General features: G+C 46.4%; 1 protein-coding gene across 1 annotated transcript; it reads left to right on the top strand.

Moving 5' to 3' along the window:
* Positions 1-16,356: 16,356 nt before the first annotated feature.
* Positions 16,357-18,730, top strand: LOC135386463 (uncharacterized). Its single transcript, XM_064616368.1, has 2 exons — positions 16,357-17,716; positions 17,862-18,730. Exons 1-2 carry the CDS (start codon positions 16,357-16,359, stop codon positions 18,728-18,730), a joined length of 2,229 nt encoding a protein of 742 aa, XP_064472438.1.
* Positions 18,731-20,159: the final 1,429 nt, after the last annotated feature.

Below are 20,159 nucleotides of genomic sequence, written 5' to 3'. Positions count from 1 at the left end.
GTCCGGATGACTGCGGCAGTCGGCAGCTGCTCTCCTACTGTGCTTAACTCTGTGTTCTATCACTACAGATCGCATCGACAACAGGTATATGAGAAAGATAGGCAGCTAAATATTCCCCCGCAAGGACCACTGATAACGGCCACAGATTCACGTTGTTTCTCGACAAGCCTCGGACCGGCTTGCCAGTATCGTGTTAAAAGCGCCAACCGTCCGGAAGACTGCGGCAGTCGGCAGCTGCTCTCCTACTGTGTCTTCTATCACTACAGAGCGCATCGGCAACAGGTATATTAGAAAGGCAGGCAGCTAACAATTCCCCCGCAAGGACCACTGATAAGGGCCACAGATTCACGTTGTTTCTCGACAAGCCTCGGACCGGCTTGCCCAGTATCATGTTAAAAGCGCCAACCGTCCGGAAGACTGCCGCAGTCGGCAGCTGCTCTCCTACTGTGCTTAACTTTGTCTTCTATCACTACAGAGCGCATCGGCAACAGGTGTATTAGAAAGGCAGGCAGCTAACAATTCCCCCGCAAGGACCACTGATAACGGCCACAGATTCACGTTGTTTCTCGACAAGCCTCGGACCGGCTTGCCCAGTATCGTGTTAAAAGTGCCAACTGTCCGGAAGACTGCGGCAGTCGGGAGCTGCTCTCCTATTGTGCTTAGCTTTGTGTTCTATCACTACAGAGCGCATCGGCAACAGGTATATGAGAAAGGCAGGAAGCTAATAATTCCCCCGCAAGGACCACTGATAACGGACACAGATTCACGTTGATTCTCAACAAGCCTCGGATGGGTTTGCCCAGTATCGTGTTAAAAGCGCCATCCGTCCGGATGACTGCGGCAGTCGGCAGCTGCTCTCCTACTGTGCTTAACTTTGTCTTCTATCACTACAGAGCGCATCGACAACAGGTATATGAGAAAGACAGGCAGCTAACAATTCCCCCGCAAGGACCACTGATAACGGCCACAGATTCACGTTGATTCTCAACAAGCCTCGGACGGGTTTGCCCAGTATCGTGTTAAAAGCGCCATCCGTCCGGATGACTGCGGCAGTCGGCAGCTGCTCTCCTACTGTGCTTAACTTAGTCTTCTATCACTACAGAGCGCATCGGCAACAGGTATATTAGAAAGGCAGGCAGCTAACAATTCCCCCGCACGGACCACTGATAACGGCCACAGATTCACGTTGTTTCTCGACAAGCCTCGGACCGGCTTGCCCCGTATCGTGTTAAAAGCGCCAACCGTCCGGTAGGCTGCGGCAGTCGGCAGCTGCTCTCCTACTGTGCTTAACTCTGTCTTCTATCACTACAGAGCGCATCGGCAACAGGTATATTAGAAAGGCAGGCAGCTAACAATTCCCCCGCAAGGACCACTGATAACGGCCACAGATTCACGTTGTTTCTCGACAAGCCTCGGACCGGCTTCCCCAGTATCGTGTTAAAAGCGCCAACCGTCCGGAAAACTGCGGCAGTCGGCAGCTGCTCTCCTACTGTGCTTAACTTTGTCTTCTATCACTACAGAGCGAATCGGCAACAGGTATATTAGAAAGGCAGGCAGCTAACAATTCCCCCAGAAGGACCACTGATAACGGCCACAGGTTCACGTTGTTTCTCCACAAGCCTCGGACCAGTTTGCCCAGTATCGTGTTAAAAGCGCCATCCGTCCGGATAAAGCTGCGGCAGTCGGCAGCTGCTCTCATACTGTGCTTAAGATTGTGTTCTATCACTACAGAGCGCATCGACAACAGGTATATGAGAAAGACAGGCAGCTAAATATTCCCCCGCAAGGACCACTGATAACGGCCACAGATTCACGTTGTTTCTCAACAAGCCTTGGACCTGCTTGCCCAGTATCGTGTTAAAAGCGCCAACCGTCCGGAAGACAGCGGCAGTCGGCAGCTTCTCTCCTACTGTGCTTAACTTTGTCTTCTATCACTACAGGGCGCATCGGCAATAGGTATATTAGAAAGGCAGACAGCTAACAATTCCCCGGCAAGGACCACTGATAACGGCCACAGATTCACGTTGTTTCTCCACAAGCCTCGGACCGGTTTGCCCAGTATCGTGTTAAAAGCGCCATCCGTCCGGATGACTGCGGCAGTCGGCAGCTGCTCTCCTACTGTGCTTAACTCTGTGTTCTATCACTACAGATCGCATCGACAACAGGTATATGAGAAAGATAGGCAGCTAAATATTCCCCCGCAAGGACCACTGATAACGGCCACAGATTCACGTTGTTTCTCGACAAGCCTCGGACCGGCTTGCCAGTATCGTGTTAAAAGCGCCAACCGTCCGGAAGACTGCGGCAGTCGGCAGCTGCTCTCCTACTGTGTCTTCTATCACTACAGAGCGCATCGGCAACAGGTATATTAGAAAGGCAGGCAGCTAACAATTCCCCCGCAAGGACCACTGATAAGGGCCACAGATTCACGTTGTTTCTCCACAAGCCTCGGACGGTTTGCCCAGTATCGTGTTAAAAGCGCCATCCGTCCTGATGACTGCGGCAGTCGGCAGCTGCTCTCCTACTGTGCTTAACTTTGTGTTCTATCACTACAGAGCGCATCGACAACAGGTATATGAGAAAGACAGACAGCTAAATATTCCCCCGCAAGGACCACTGATAACGGCCACAGATTCACGTTGTTTCTCGACAAGCGTCGGACCGGCTTCCCCGGTATCGTGTTAAAAGTGCCATCCGTCCGGATGACTGCGGCAGTCGGCAGCTGCTCTCCTACTGTACTTAACTTTGTCTTCTATCACTACAGGTAGGATATATAGCTCAAGTCAGTATTACTAATTACATCTCGTTACGCTGCTGGCTGCCAAAATTGACACCAAACTGCCTGATATACGCATGCAATGTCGTGAGGCGCTTTCTGAAACTATCTGCTCAATTACTTGTATTTCCTGCGAAATGAGCTACCATATTGGAATACAATGCTTGGGAACCCGTGAGTCTGCCCTTCGCAGTAAGCAGTTCAAAGAGAATTGGAAATGTGGCACGTGCAGACTATGCTTGGAACGCAGTGTTAAAGCTGGAGAACCAAATGAAACCATGGCTACTGTTTCCAGAAGTATACTTCAAGATATAAACCGTAAGCTAACGGATTTGCTACCTATAGAATGTCAGCTATCTGACGTCGAGTATAATGTCACTGACCTGTTGGAAAGAATAAAAAAAGAATTTAGATGATCTCCTAAGCATTAGGGATACCGTGCATGAGATTCAGAACGCTGTTGATTTTCTGTCTACACAGTACGATAAGGTCCTTCTGAATGTTGAAATCAATGAAACAAAATTACCAGAATGGAAAAGGACTTGAAAACCATTGAAGAAAAGGTCCCTAACCAAGCAAATGAGATAGAACAACTAACGGGCCTCTTGAACAATGATGAACAGTATAACAGACTGCTGAATCTTGAAATTCACTGGGTTCCACCAAAAGAAAATGAAGATGTGATGACCGTTCTATACCACCTTGCTGCCACACTAAAAATACGTCCTGCAACAGAAAATGATGTACAGGCCATACATCGTTTGCCTGGTCGTGAAAATAAAAATACCTATCATAATTGTCCGCTTTGTGAATAAAAGGATGAAGGAAACCTGGCTACGTAATAAAACAACACTAAATGAGGCCATGAAATACGGTAAAATCCCCCATACCGTGTTCCTGAACGAGAAGATGACCGGAGTAAATAGACATCTGGTCTGGAGAGCAAGAGGATTAGCGAAGGAAAGGGGCTACAAATATGCATGGGTGAATAATGGTAATCCGTAAAGGAGATGGCCACCCAGTGTTACATATTGCCTCTGAAAGTGATCTGAGCTCTGTCCTGTAAGTGCGATGCAAGGTATATCTAAACTGGTAGCGAAAACAAGAGAAAATACCAAATCAGACCCATCGGCAAGGCTACCATCATGAGGCACGAGCGATCCTAGGTGTTGGTAGTAGAGGTTCGATCATAAACAAAAAAACTTGAAAACATGGAAACGGCTTGTGTGTGTACTAATAGGGTATTCATAATTTCAATGTAGAAAAAAAAAACATTGTGTTGCCCCACTCGTGCACATATACGAAATCATCTACCACCCGAGTACATTTCCGTATCTTGCTCCTTTGCACGCAGTGGGCGTGTTTATCCTTGCATCTCTGTATCTGTGCCGTGTGCCCGTTCATTGTCATGCGGAGTTCGTACACTTTTTGGATTAAACAGGAAGCGACGTTCACATATCGGAGCTGTAGACCAAGATTAACACGTGTGAAGAGATGAATACAATGTATCCCCTGTTGTTGGCCCAGCGAAAAAAAATATTCCTCATGGGACGAGCGGCCATGATAGCCCGAGTGTTAGCAGGAATCAGTTGTACACCAACGATGTCATGTCTTGTTGCAATGGACCTATATTGGCCACTCATTGAATAAATGCAAACCTCTAATCACTACGTGTACGTATAGCTCTAGGTGAAAAATGGACATTAAGTGCACCTTCCTAATTTCTGTGTGGTCATCACGACGTCCTTCTGTTTGGAGTTGCCAAAATATGTGATAACTCTACGTATACCGAACTGATATGTTTCATTAAATCTGACATGATTTATTCTTCTGTGTTCTCGTCTGGTATTGTTGCTTGGGTTACGAAAAGCGAATACAACGCAAACGAATTGCACCAGCTGTGCCTTTCCAAAAAGTGTTGCACTTTTTAGAAGTCATTAATATTCTCAATAAGCTTTGAGGTTTTAACTTGTCCATTTTAGACTGCCACAGCTTGTTTTATTTACAAACATAATCTTTGTTTAATTACATCAGTATATTTTTAACTCAGTTTTATGCACTCACCAGCATTTGGCGCATTATGGCCGTAGTTGTCGATGCGTCATGAAAATCCTAATCATCATCATCATCAGCAAACGAATTGCGCGAATGTAAACGTGCCATGTCCAATTATGCACTACTTATTATTCATACTGCTGACGTCGTCTCTGACGTCATTGATTTACAATCGCAGCAGTCCGCGCAACGGATTGATGGCGCTGACCGTCTCTATCATGGTGTCATTCTGAAAGCACAGGGGCCGAGGTGGTGGAGTAGCAGTTCTAATAAAAGATTGTTTCGAATGCAAAATAATGAATGACTTTACCTGTAATAATGACATCGAAATACTGGTAATCAAATGTAATCGCGATATTTTCACCGTAGTTTATCGCCCACCCTCGGGATATTACCCAACCTTCTTTGGTGTAACAGAGACCCTTCTTCAAATGTGTACTGATAATATGTATAATCTATATATGGGTGGTGACATCAATATTGATATCATGGATAAAAACAAACAATCTTGTGACTTTGTTACATTGCAACAATCCTACAATTGTTGCAATCTAATCACACACCCAACAGGGGCAAGAGCCAACTCTGCCAGTCTCCTTGACTTCCTCATCACAAATCAAAATCCTGATGACATCACCGCTGGAGTCATCTGTAGTGACATAAGCGATCACATGACAACATTCATGCTTGCCAAACGGAAAACTCAAAAACAAAAAAATAACGCATTACTATATCACACAAAAGATCGGCGATATTGAACTGTGTAGTTTTTGAGCACAACTGCTAAGCGCTGGCTGGAACCCTGTGTTTGCTTCCAATTCTGCTGATGAAGCCTACGACAACTTTATGTCAATATTTTTGCCGATTTATCATAGTACATTTCCTACACAGCGCATAAAGTTTTCCTCGCGAGCTTCACATGGAACGTAGAAAAACAGGCTATACCAAAAGTTTGTAAAAACGAAGGGAGCCAATGTGACCAGCACCGACGAGTACATGACCCATACAGCCCATGTGACATCTATTCTCGAGCATGCTAACCCATCAGCAGTCCCGGCCTTGGATATGGACTTTTCCGTAGCAGAACTTTCCTCAGCCATTTCAGCTTCATGCAAGAAGTCGTCTCCAGGCCCGGGCGCCATTACATACACGGTGATTCGAAACCTTGACCCTACTTCCCTTCAGGCCCTGCTGAACATCTGCAATCACTCGTGGAGGCACGGACAGGTTCCTAGGCAGTGGAAAGTCGGCAAAGTGGTACGGTTGCTAAAACCAGGAAAACACCCATCCCAATTGGCACAATTCCGCCCGGTAACTTTGACCAGCTGCTTGGGGAAAATTATGGAAAGAATGGTCTTGCGTAGAATTGAGTGGCGGCTCGAAAGCCGTGCCTTCTTCCCTCAAGAGCAAGCTGGGTTCCGCCAGCACTGCAGTTCGATAGATTCTGTCCTCGACATGGTCACGTCGGTGTAAGAGGCACGACGAGGCGGGAAGATCTCGGCCGCAGTATTTCTTGACGCAAAGAGAACTTATGACACCGTCAGTCATCCATCAATATTACATGCTTTATACAGTGCTGCGCTCTCACGAACAACGTTGCTTCGGATAGCTTATTTCCTCAGTCAACGGTGTATTTTCGTCCGGACAAGACAAGGCTACATAGAGCAATTCCCCATCTCTCAGGGGGTACCACAAGGAAGCGTCCTAAGTCTGCTTCTCTTTAATGTCGTTATGGCGGGCATTGGAACCTGCATCCAGCGGAAAGTCAACTTGTCCCTGTATGCCGATGACATCTGTATTTGGACTACAGGCACTTCCCGTCCAGCACTCCGTCAGCGTCTTCAGCACACGTTAGATGCCATTCGTCTCTATTTACTCCAGGCAGGAATGGAGATATCGGTAGAGAAAAGCGCAGTTCTAGCCTTCACGCGCAAAGACATGCATAGATGTTGCCTTTATATTGGTGGAAGCCCACTGGAGCAGGTTACACATCACAAGTTTCTCGGCGTAACTCTATCATGGAATTTGTCGTGGAAGCGTCACATAGACGTTCTTGAAAAGAAAGTCCAACGCTGGGTCAATGTCATTCTTCACTTCGCAGGTATGAGATGGGGGCGAGACGAGAAGGATCTTCTCATGCAGCACAATGGCCTGGTTCGTGGCTCAGTAATGCACAGTCTTCCCATCCTGCACGGACTTTCTCAGACACTGGTACAAAGGATTCCAGCCCTGCTCGCGCGAAGCCTTCAGGTATGTCTCGGGATCCCGCGAGGCGCTGAAACCCGCGTAGAGGTGGCTGAGGCCAGGGACATCCCCATTGATGTTCTCTGTACTCGGGAAACTGCCACTATCTGCGTCTACGTGCCCATCATAAACGCCACTCTCTGATTCGCAAGCTTCATGCTAGACGGAACGCGACAGTTCATGCTGATGTAACATCATTCAGACCTAATATCCCCAAATTCATAGTCGACCCGATGGGCGCGCAAAGTGCCTCCATGGACGTCGCCATCGCCACTTGTCACTGTCTCCATACCTGGCCTCAAGAACAACAAAAAGAGCTATCCTGATGTTATCCTTAGGCGGGTGGTGGGGGTGGTGATGGTGAAAGGGCTTGCCGTTATCCTTAGGCAACTTACCCTTGACTTCATCGAGGGTCAATACTGCAACGGTACCGCTGTATACACGGATGGATCGTCGACCAGGGAAACTTCACCTTCACCCTTTGCCATTCCATCAGAGTCCGTTACACGTGGGTGTCGTCTGTGTCACCGCACCTCGTCGACATCCGCCGAACTTTATGCTATCTTGTTATCCCTTGATATATGCGGCACTGGGTAATTTATACCGACTCCAAAGTAGCTCTCATGTGCATTAAAACATCGGCATCCGCGGTTCCCTCTCCTCAGTGATGATAGATATCCTGTGCGCCCTGAAGTGCCTTCAAGATCGCTTCCACTCCGTTGCCTTTCAGTGGGTTCTAGGGCATTGTGGAATAAGCGGGAACCACGAGGCCGACGCTGCCGCTGCCGCTGCCCATCAACAACGGTCTTCTATGCCCATTATAGTCTCGAGAGGAGACTAAAAAATCCCTCCTCTTGCATTTGTCCGATTCCTGGTCTACCCTACAGTGGCAACACGACATTCCAACTAGGTCATCTTTGGGAAGTGTAGACACAACGCTGGCACACCGGCTGCCTGCAAAGCTTCCTCGTCCCCTGAAGTCGCTCATCCATAGGCTACGTCTGAATGTGGCCTTCACTCCGTTCTATCGCTACCAGGTAGGCTGTGAGGCTAGCCCTATGTGCAACGAGTGCGGTGTAGTTGCCAACGTAGAACATATACTCCTCCGCTGTCGGACATATATCAACGAGAGGCGTACACTGCAGTCACAGCTTGCCTACGTTGGCTGCCGCCCCTTCAACTTGTCGAGCATCCTCGGCCCTTGGGACACCACGGCCCACTCCAGGACGGCCTTACGTCATGTAGTTGGCTTTTTTGAGGCGACAGGCCTCTAGGACTCATTGTGACCCCAGCAGCGTTCTCGGACATTCCCACCATTACGATCACGATCAGGATCGCCATCGCCGCTCTGATCATTCCCGTCATCTCTCATTGTCATCGCTCATCATCGTCATCACTCACCATTGTCAGCACTCATCATTGTCACCACTCATATTATACCCCCTAGCTATGGAGTGGCGTTCCACTCCTAGAGTGGAAAACGTCCCCACTTCATCATCAGAATATATCTGTTGTTGTTGTTTTAAAAACAAGAGATCTTGAATTGTTTCGCTCCTAGAAAATATATCGCAATAGCATCACCCGTGCTGTCAAACAGGCCAAGGCAGACTACTACCCTCATCGATTCTCTAATACGAACCCAGCTATGGTCTGGAAAGAACTGCGTAACGTTATCAATCCAAGTGGCAGGGTGATTGATATTGTTATGAACGGCCTCTGTGAAGAAAAAAAATCCAGAAGAATTCAACAATTGTTTTTGCAACTTGACACAATCTATGAATCTGACGCCATTACGTTCTCAATATCCATTGGAAAATAGTGATACCGAATCCTTATTTGTCTCACCAACATGCGAAAGTGAAGTGTTGTCAACTGTTTTGGATTTGAAAAATAGTAACGCACGCGATTGTCACAACGTGCAGCCTAATCCTATAAAATTTGTCATTGACATCATTGTTCACGCCTTGACGCATATATACAGGGTGTCCACGCTAAGTGTGAACAGGTCTTTTAAAAATATACCAATCACTTTTTCCGAGATGAAATCAATTGCAATATAGCATATGCTGAAGGGCACTCCCTAGGGGGGCATTAACAGACTCCTAAGGCAATGTCTTAATTAACTTTCAATAATTAACTTTTTAATTATAAAAGCTACGAAGTTGCTCCAATGAGAAGATCTGATCTCTTCGGTCACCAGATACCAAAGCCGTTTTCAGAACAAAAATCCGTTCGATAGATCGTCCGCAAAAAATTCGTGAAGGAACGCCATTTTTTTCATGATGCCCACACAGACAACCTGTTTTCCAAATTCAACATACTTAAAATGTCACAACTTTACCCGTTTACAGTCTGTCAATTTTATCAAAAAACATTAAAATATAACCATGACTATTTTCTTTCCCTGGCGAACCTAATGAACTGCGCCCATATTTATCCCACTTGTGAAGCCAACGAATAGATAATACCCTCCTATCACACGCCTTGCGGCACACAATCACTAATAGTAACACTTCCTACTATCCTCTGTGAACTACAGCAAGCCAACATGGTGCTGGAGGCTAACCCAGTGTCACTCATTCAATTCAAAACTTACTTCCTGGTCAAACAATAGGTATTGCATTGAACATAATAACGTATGTATAATGTTGCAAATGCTACGATCCTTGTATATGGGTGTGACATTGTTGTCCCTGCAAAGTTTTTGTAGCGCGTTCTGTAGTGCATGCCTAGTGTATTCTAGTCGAATATCACTGTTAGATAGTTTATTGTACAGCTTGGGACAAAAGTTTACGGAACACCGGGGTGTCACACTTCTGCATCGGAGTGGCACCCTAGCAGCAAACGGGAGCAGACAAATATACTTAGAGATGGCTAGAACAGCCGGTCACCTGTTTCTTATTCGAACTCTTCCTGATATGTAACAGGGGGCCGCTCCGATACGAGATATACGCCAGTGGCATGTTCCGTAAACTTTTGTCCCAAGCTGTACTGCGTGCATCGCATAATTTTATTGTATTGTATTTTTCAGTAGGTGATGCTCATCTATGTTTGCCGTCTTTCTATGTTTCTATGTATCCGTAACTTTCCGTTGCAACTGCCGTATTGTCACAGGGGTCCTTGGTCTTTGTCAAGCAGCTTTGCTGCTTTTTGTATTTATTCAGTATTCAGTATTCATGTATTTTTGCATGAGTAAATAAAGACAATAATAATAATAACAATAATTATAACAATAACGTATTTACCGAACAGATGTCATATCATACAAACGCCTTGAAGAATTTTATGACATAACCTGTCCTCGAGATCGCGTGTAGACTATGTTATTCACAAAACTAATCGCTCTCTCGGCTACTTAAATCGCGCGGCAACTACAACCTTCAGTCACACCTCCAGTAACCTAATATCACTCAACTGTAAGTTAGACCTTACCCTGAGTATACGTCTGTCGTCTGGCATTCTATTGTCTCCACACTTAGTAACGCACTCGAACAGGTGCAGAGCAGTGTGGCATAGCTTTCCCTTCATACCTTAGATACTCGGCATAAGATTCCTAATGTCTTCCTCTTTCACAAAATTGTCTACCCTGTACCCGTAACGCATACCCGTAACCCTGTACTAAGAGATGAATTCAGATCCCCTGTACACTATCTTCAGTGAGGATTCATTATAGTGATATAAAGCTTTTGTGCCCTCAGCAGTGACGAACATTTGTGATAATTGTTGTATTCCTCGCACACCATTAAGCTGGAATCACCTTTCCTCATTTTGTAGTATTGTTTTCACTCAACGTTTTAACGATGTATTAGTTGACAATTTTTCGTGTACTGCATAACTATTCTTATGTGATCGTTCACCATTAGATTTCTGTGTGTTGCGTTTCCAATCCAATATATGTGTTGCATGGTTTCCCTTGTTATGTGTACCCTTGTATTTCTATGTGTTTTATGTCTTCCCTTCCTATGTATACCATTGTATTCCAATTTATTTCTAACCCACCTCCTCTGAATATTGGAGGTGTTACAAATAAATATATAAATCAAACAGTGTTGTTTCGTATTGCATTATAGACTCATTTCATTATGTCACGTCACACCGAGGTGGTGGCACCGGTCGGGAGCACCTCTGACTGATGGGCAAAAGACCCGTTCACGCCCGTTCGTTGACAAGCCCGAATCCTTCGTTCTCGTAATTTCAGACATGCCGCAAAGTTGTGTTGCGGTTGGGTGTGCTATTCGGCAAACGAAGAACAGTCCTGTGAGTTTTCACAGGTTTCCCAAATATCCAAAGAGGCGTACGTTGTGGATCAACGCAGTATGGCGTAAAAACTGGGTCCCGTCCCATCACGACCGTATATGCGGCCGTCATTTTTTGCAAGGCAAGGTGACAATGGTGGAAATGGTCTGCAACCCCAAGTGGTATATGAAATCTTTGCCACTTTAAACCACTTACGTACAAAGTGGTTCAAAGTGGTTTCAAGTGGAAACGGTTTCATAAACTACTTGGGATTGCAGACCACTTAAGCAATACACTTTATTATTTCATAGCCAGTTGTGTATTTCCAAGAACTATGTCTTCGTTTGCGCCAGGCAAGGCATCTGACGATCCCGCGCACCCTGACTTCGTGTCGTCAGTTTTCGTGTACGGTAAACAAACACCCGCCGCTGCGGTGGATAGGTACGTGCGTGCCCACAAGAGGCGTTGGAAGGAAGAAGACACGACGGATTAGCTGGAAGAAATTGAGAGTACAACAACCCAAGCAGAACTGCAAGGCAAGTGCAGTGTTGCAGTTAATTGTAACTATATCCCAACCCTGCAGCCTTGTTGAAGCCAAGTGTTTTCGGCTTGCGTTTCCTGCACTTAATATTGTCGTATGTTTTATGTGTATTTCTTCTGTTGGTTATTTGTGCCAGAAAAGAATTTTATATTTTTTTTATTATGCACATCTTTTCCAGACGCTACTGTTGCAGCTGAATGTGAAAGTTCGACGTGTTCACAGTATGCACAGACTGACCTGATGAGTACCATTACCTGCCACGTGTATTGTGAGTGTGGTGTACATGACATCCGAGGCAGCACATGGTGGGATAATAGATGGCTATATGATGTCTAAGCTTAGACATCTGGAATAACTATAGAATGTCTAAGGCTGGACCTAATGTCAAGTAGACGTCCACTAGCATAGCTGTAGACGTGCCAGTGTAACACTAATAGCCGTCTAACCCTAGACACGTACGTAGACATGACTTACCCCTTTTCTAGACATGATGCCTAAAATTAGTCGGGGCTCTTAGACATGCATTAGCACTGAAATTTAGACTTAGATCTGTTTTATACCTCCATTTCAGAAGTAGGTCTAGGATTAGACCATTTGTTATAGCTCACTTTTGCTACCCTTATCCGAATTTTAAACGTCTTGTCTATCGTACCCCCGCGCATAATAATGTGAATTTTCTGTCTGTGTAGAACCCCTTGTGAGTACTTCAGTCTGAGACCACGCATTTTGTAATGAATTTATTTCGACCAAAAACTGTACACCAAGTATGCAAAACTAGTCATAGGGGTGAACCCTTCAGACCTCTTTGTTACAATGAAGCACAAATATTGTGCAAAAATGTGATGAGCTTTGGTGGTTAAAGACACGCTAATCTACCCATTTGTAGTGTCACTTGCTTGAAAGGCTTGGCACGAAGCACCACTGGTGCTGGAGCCACAAAGTGGTGTGGATCCTCGAAAAAGTGCGGTAATTGTAGAACAAGCATTCCCTCTTGCACCCCTGGTTCTCCGGCTCATGGACGCTGTTACCCAGACAAACCTGCAGAACAAGAAGTCAGCTTTAGAGAGCATGAAGCAGTTAGCCATGTCACACATAACCATTCCAGTTGAAACGAGACAGAGTTGTGGCTCCACCCTCTTAGATTTTGCTTTAAAAGATAAGAAAAAAGGTACGTACATGTTTCAAAACAAATATTAGTACTAAAATGAATTTCTTTCAAAGCGGATCTTTACAGCGGATCCTCAATCAAGTCTGGTAACTTCTTTGTGGAATAAGAATTCCCTCTTGTACCATAACAACAGGTTTTGTAGCACAGGGACACTTACTCAGGTGAAGCTGTAGAACAAGTCAGCATACAACTGCTAGCCATATTGCACACTAGCATTGCACCAGTAACTAGTACAGGGTTTAGCTCAGCCCTGTTAGGTTCGCTGAAAAAAAGAAGAAGAAAAAGTGCATTCCCTTAGGGTCAATATAGCTGCTCCAGTATAGCTCACACGAATCCCCATATAAATAGCTTCCTATACTTCATGTAATACATATTTGTTTAAATGTGACCTAAATTTGAGACATATGTCTCTATCATGACTGCTCTTACCTGTGGCACAATGGCATCTTTTGAAAATACACACCTCTTTATTTCTGCTGCGTGTTACAGGTACACTGTGTGAATGAGTAAGACCGGTCTGTGTAACTGCAAGCATAAGGAAGACAAGCAAAAGCATGTATTACATAGTAAAAAAGGCCAAAAACTACGAATGAGTAATGCCCGAGAAAACCACTAAACTCTTGTACAATATTATTGATAAATGTCCCACCAGCACGACACATATAATGAGGTTAACATTTTGCTCGGCGGGTAGTAAATGCCCAATGCGGGAATCGTAGTTTCGGAAACGAGGAACAAAGAAAGGCGACTATGGTGATCGCATATACCGCCGTATCATTTTGATATGAGTGCGCCGAAGGCGGATTTAATTCGTTGGCATAGCACGCTACGTTGTCACCTAATGAAACGACTAGATGAAGTTCATTTACCCTGTCGCGTACCTAGCCAACGTAACGGATACAGAGTCGCAGTCGCCACTACATACTTCGCTACGTATTTGATATTCCACACTGCACTGATACCATACAGGGATTTACGTTGTAAAATCTTTAAGACGGTAAGAAAGATTGCCTCTGTCTTCCTTTTTTTTCTTTTGTTGCTGTTGTTCACATACATTTGCATTGCAGAAAGAATATTCTATATTTATACTGAGATATCAGTGGAGGAGACTGTTGGGGTGTTAGCATGGAAATGGAGCTCACACTGAGGCTACAAGTGCAGATGAATGGGCTAAAACGGTCATCGTTTCTCAGCAACTTGCTATTTTGGAACTCTGTGGGCTGCTGTATAGTTGAATACATGCCCTGGAATTCACGGAGTTACGTGGCAGTTCATGGAGCAACTGGCTTGATTCATCCACCTGCATTGAAAGATCTACATCTCTAGGTGAGCAACCGATACCTCGCTGCACAGTCGTTGTGCTTGCATCAGCACTCAATGTGCAATGGGGAGCATATAGGACCACGAACTGATATTCCAACACCCATATTCCTTCTTTCCGGAGAATGTTGTTATCTGCAAGTGTTGGTTGCAACTTGGTTTTGTTGCTAATGCCCTGTTACCGGTTCACATATATACCATGCCACCCATGGACAGATCAAGGCATGGCCAGCCTTAGCATCTATTTTTAATTATGTGTTAGTACCACGAAGCAACTGTGGTTATGAGTGGCATACAGATGTGGACACATGGAGAGAGGACAGCAGGAAGGAGTGGGGGACGGCGACTAGTATCCGTCCTGGGCCGACTTCAGAGGGAACTCTATGGGAAAGTATTCGGCAAACCAGGGGAAAACCTCAGGCAGCGCAGCCCGTGGTAGGATTCGAACCCACAACCTCCCAGTCTTCAGCGCGACTATCACCAACAAGCGGCCATGCCGCTGGTCGACCCCTAGCATCTGCATGGCCTGATTTCACACCATGGTGCTGGTCACAGATTGGTCATGGTGCGGTGCCTCCCCAGTCACTACCAAAGCAGCGTCGCAAGTCATTAAAAAAAAAAAAAGATGCGGCTGCAATGGGTCCAACGTGAACTTTACGAATTGGACTAGAATTTACTCGCCTTAGGTGCTGCCTGTCTCATGGCCCTTACTTAACGAGTTAGAACATCACAAGCGGATACAACTGCAACCACGTGACACAATGAAAACCGCACGCAAGAATAAAGGTAGGGTTATATGTACCTCGGAAACAAGGGACAGCAAGCCGTTTCTTGCTGACTTTCCCTGGCAAAATGCATAGACTTTCCCCCACCCCTTGACGCAATTAAAAAGACAAGCCTTTGGAGCCACCATTCACAGAATACTCTAATTCTTTTTTGTATGTATTTGGTATATATTTATTGCTTTGTTGTTATATGTAGCTTTGCTCTGTGTTTTCTTGTCCGTTGTGGTTGAAGCTTGTCTTTTCAATTCTATGCAAGGTGGTGAAGAGCATGTTCGTCTGGACTAGACATGACGACAATGCAAGACAACGAAAACTGGCGCGGCGGCATTCTACAGGTAGCTTTTGGAAGCTCAGCAGCCACGAGCAGGAGGTCAGCTCCATTGGAAATGTGTTGCCATTATCAAGCATAGCCATGCGTACATAGCCAATATTTCCACGTAACTCATATTTCTCGAAGCCAATCAAAGCACGTGAACAAGTAGCTGAAAGGTTTCGGGAAAGTAATTTTGATGTTTCCTAAGCTGCATGTTCGTATAACGACCAGTTTAGCGAGGATATTCATATCCACAAGACGGACCAAACCTATAGAGAACACCTATAGCATATGCCTTGAATTTATTGATTTGATGTACCTGGTTCTCTATACACATCGGTGCATTTATCCTTTGTACTGTTAGGTATCGCCGCATAGCTCCCTCTGTGTTCACTTAAACAAACTATTATGTAACCGCCACCTATTGTACATTTTTGTAAAAATAAATATAGATATCCAACATGGCGCAGCCGACTGTCACGTAACTGTGCAGTGCGAAAACCACCCGGTTTTCCAAGCAATCCCGACATCATCGCCGCAACGAAAACGCCACCACAAGAAGTTTGATGTGTATTGCACCGTGACCAGAACGTTTTTCTCGCTCGTTCGCCCGCCCGCAACGCTCACCACTTGACAGCAACGTATGTACCTTCTTTGTCACGATGCATCGCAACAGACGCTCATTCGTGAACCCATATTTCTGCCATGGAACCCGCCATCAGGGACATTAGCATATTGCAAGCACTGTCGAAGTCAGCGCTCCAAGAACAGCTAAAACAACGTAAACTCCAGACATCAGGGAACAAAAGTACTCTCGTTTCCCGCCTTTTGGCCGCCATAGAGCAATCCGCACAAGCGTCGCCCGCGGAGGACGAGTCCATTTCTGCGCACCGGGGAGGGAACGAGAAAACTGACACCATGACTCACGCGCCGCAGCTAGCGACTCTTGAGGGGCTTACTGCCGTTGTTTCTCAGCTAGCTATCTCCGTCCAACAACTCGCCGAGGTGCAATGCAAACCAATACAAGTCACCTCAACTCCTGACACCGCTGCAGCCCTGCCCAAGTTTTCTGGGGGAAAACTTGACGACCCGGAAACACGGACCAACGAGGTCGAGCGCGTCGCAGCACAGGCAAATTGGTCGCCGAACCTTACACTTTTGAACGCAGTTTCAAGACTCTATGGGCTTGCTGCTAATTGGCAGAAAACGTGCGGAAAACAACTCAGCGACTGGGCGGTGTGGAAATCTCCTTTCCTCGAACGTTTCAAGCGCCGCCTTTCAATGAAGGATGTTATCGACATTCAGGCAAAGAGGACGCTCAGACGCAATGAGACAATTGTACAATACATTTTTGAGAAGGACGCATTACTAGAAATGTCGCCACACCCGCTCACAGCTGAGGAACGCATATCCATGATAATTGGAGACATTAAGGACAACGTGTGGGCAATCCCCCTTGCGTCCCACACGTATTCATCTGTAACACACCTCGTTGACCGAGCAGCTTCACTGGACTCAATTCGGCAAGTTGATCAACAAGAAGGCAAGCCAGAGATTACACGCAATCAAAATCGTCCGCAACCATCACGTTCCAGCCAAACGACGCACGCACCCTATCTACAGAAGTATAATCCTACTTTTGGCGATCGCCCTGAAGATCTTTCTTGTTGGAGATGCGGCAAAAGAGGACACGTTTCCTACCAGTGCCATCTTCCAGCTCCGCAGCCAGGCACTGCAATAGTCGCAACGCCAGACATACAAAGAGAATCTCCACGACACCCGCCACAGCGTTACAACAAAGACAGAGACGACACACACGACATCAACAGCAGCAATCAGCAGTCCAAGACACCACCGCAGTCAAAGACGGCTTTTCAGCGTCAGCCACACCGCGAAACAAAAGAGACTTCGAAACAACCAAACTCCAACGTAGTGAACTGTGTTTTCGCAGACTGTGCTCATATGCCTATTGTGAACGCCATCATCAACGGCTCAACGACTATCGATGCTCTCTGTGACCCTGGATCACAAGTGACACTAATTCGTGGATGCATGGCCCCATCAGAAATCCCTATACATGAGTGGCAGAATGGGCCATTGGAAACAGCCGGAGGCAACACTACGCCATCGGGATGGATAACGCTCCGCATCCAGGTCGGAAACATTGACTACGTCACGCCAAGTGTCGGACTGTGTAAAAAACTACCTGTCGCGCTTATTCTAGGAAACGACTGGAAGTCGTTTGTTCACGCTCGCTACATCTTTGAACCAGACGGCAGTTTGTGTATATCCACGCCATCGTTGATACAGGAATACCAGTGTATCAAGCCCGCCACGCTTAGCATCAACTGTGTCTTCCAACCGGAGAATTTCAGCCGCACACATGACGTCAGCGACAATCCACCTTCGTCTTTTGCTCCTAGCAAAGCCAACGCAATTTTATCGTCTCAGGATTGTTCACCTCAACCGACTTCACGAGCAAACCACATATATGGACATGTCTATTCGTAACAAAGTTTCCATTTCAAAGTCTCTGCCAAGTGAAGAAGAGGTGCAAGTAGGTTCGCTAGTCGACGAATTTGCGGACATTTTCTCACTAACGACAAACGTAGGCTACTGTCCATATGTCGAGCTGGACATCAACCTCTCCCACGATCGACCAGTTCGATGCCAACCGTATCGCCTATCACAACCTGACCGCCAGTTCTCCTCTGACCAAGTCAACACCTGGAGACAGCAAGGCATCTGTCGTCCTTCGACATCTGCTTATGCATCACTAGCCTTCATCGTAGAACAACCATTTCACGAAACCACTCCGAGACGTCTAGTTGTTGACTACTCCCGCACCATAAATCCAATCACCATTGCTGACCCACAGCCCGTGGACTGCATGGATGACGTACTCTCAACAATCGCTGGATGCCGCTTTATGTCTAACATGGACATCAAAAACGCCTTCTTCACCATCAAAGTCAAAGAAGAAGATGTGCACAAAACCGCCTTCGTCACACAGGACCATCATGATGAATTCTTACGAATGCCTTTTGGATTAAAGAACGGTCCACCAACTATGACGAGAGCTATAAAAATGGCTTATGCACACCTCCGCAAGTTAGGAGTTGTAACCTATGTAGACGACATCGCCTGTGCGCACGACAGTTTCGAACAGCACATCCACTGCCTCCATGAGATTTTCCTCGCTACTCGTACCATGGGTTTCACCCTCTCACCAGGCAAATGCATATTTGCATCGTCAACCATAAACCTGCTAGGAAGGATCATCACGCCCTAGGGCGTTCTTCCAGACTCAGAGCGTGCCGCAGCGGTCAGTCGTTACGCAACACTGACATCTCTTCCTGAACTACGAAGTTTTCTGGGATTCGCCAACACATTCCGAAAGCACATCGAACACTTCGCAACAATCGCCAAGCCGCTCACTGAGCTTCTCAAAACGAAAGGCCGCAAAACAAACGAAAGCGATGACTTGACTACATAGCCTCACATCGTCCTCGACGCAAAACAACAAAGTGCCTTCGACACACTCAAGGCAATGATCACATCGCCGCCTTTGCTTGCATTCTTCAAGCAAGGATGCCCAACTTTTGTCGAGACAGACGCTTCACACAAAGGACTCAGAGCTTGCTTGTCCCAAACCCAAGGAAACGCAAGACGCGTCATCGAGTACGCGAGCAGATCACTCAAGGACCCGGAACAGAGGTACCACATAAACGAGCTCGAGTGTACAGCAGTTCACTGGGCCGTCACGGACAAGTTCCGTTTGTATCTACACGGACACAAGTTCACACTAATCACTGACAACTTCACGATCGCTTACGTTGTCAACAAAGGAAAAATCAACCGCAAGTTTGCCCGCTACACCGTAGACCTTGCAGCGTTTGAGTTCACTGCCGTACACAGAGCAGGAAAGGTAAAACGTCATTGCAGATCACCTGTCCCGCTACCCGCAACCACAGACAGCCTGCCTTGCAGTGATTGTCTCTCAAGACTCAGAACTCATCCGTGCTCAGCAGGCAGACGAATACTGTCGCCAGATTTTTGAAAAGCTGAGCAAACAGCCTGACACTCACCATTTGAGACAAGTGCACGATTCTTTCAACGTCTCTGAATCAGTGCTGCTTCACGTCAGAAACCTCGAAGGGCACAAGAAAGAGCAAATTGTAGTTCCATTTGCATTACGCTCAACAGTCCTACGACTTTGCCACGACGACGCTGGCCACCTCAGCGACGCAAAAACGCTCGAAAGAGTGCGTTCCAAGTACTGGTGGTCCAGTGTTAGACAAGATGTTCGTGCGTACACCCGTGGGTGCGATCTGTGCCAACGCACAAACCGCCGAACGACACTCGCTAGCGGTAAACTTGGAGTTCTTCCAATTCCGCACACACCGTGGGAATGTGTGTCCGGTGATCACATCGTTTCCTTGCCGAAGACTGACGCCGGGAGTACCCACCTTTTTGTGCAAATTGATCACGCTACGAGATATTTGCCCGCACGAGCCACGTGCTCTCTTTCTTCAGCATCCGTAATCGACATAATCGAGGAGGACATCATACTACGTTTCGGACCTCCATGTGTCTACATATCAGACAATGGACCTGCGTTTGTTTCACGCTCAGCTGAGCAGTTCTTCAATAAGTACGGCATTCAGCACCGTTTATCACCACCATATACGCCACAAGCCAATGGACTAGTGGAAAGGGCC

This window comes from Ornithodoros turicata, chromosome 2 (genome assembly GCF_037126465.1).
Source record: "Ornithodoros turicata isolate Travis chromosome 2, ASM3712646v1, whole genome shotgun sequence".
Lineage (NCBI taxonomy): Eukaryota > Metazoa > Arthropoda > Arachnida > Ixodida > Argasidae > Ornithodoros > Ornithodoros turicata.
The sequence above is the reverse complement of the archived record's forward strand: the minus strand, read 5'-3'. Positions and strand labels throughout refer to the sequence as shown.

Excerpts from the sequence above, each read along its gene's own strand:
- LOC135386463 (XM_064616368.1), top strand. The coding sequence starts at position 16,357 with ATGACTCACGCGCCGCAGCTAGCGACTCTTGAGGGGCTTACTGCCGTT. Across the intron at positions 17,717-17,861 it reads CATCTTTGAACCAGACGGCA|CAAAGCCAACGCAATTTTAT; the intron begins GTTTGTGTATAT and ends TTTTGCTCCTAG.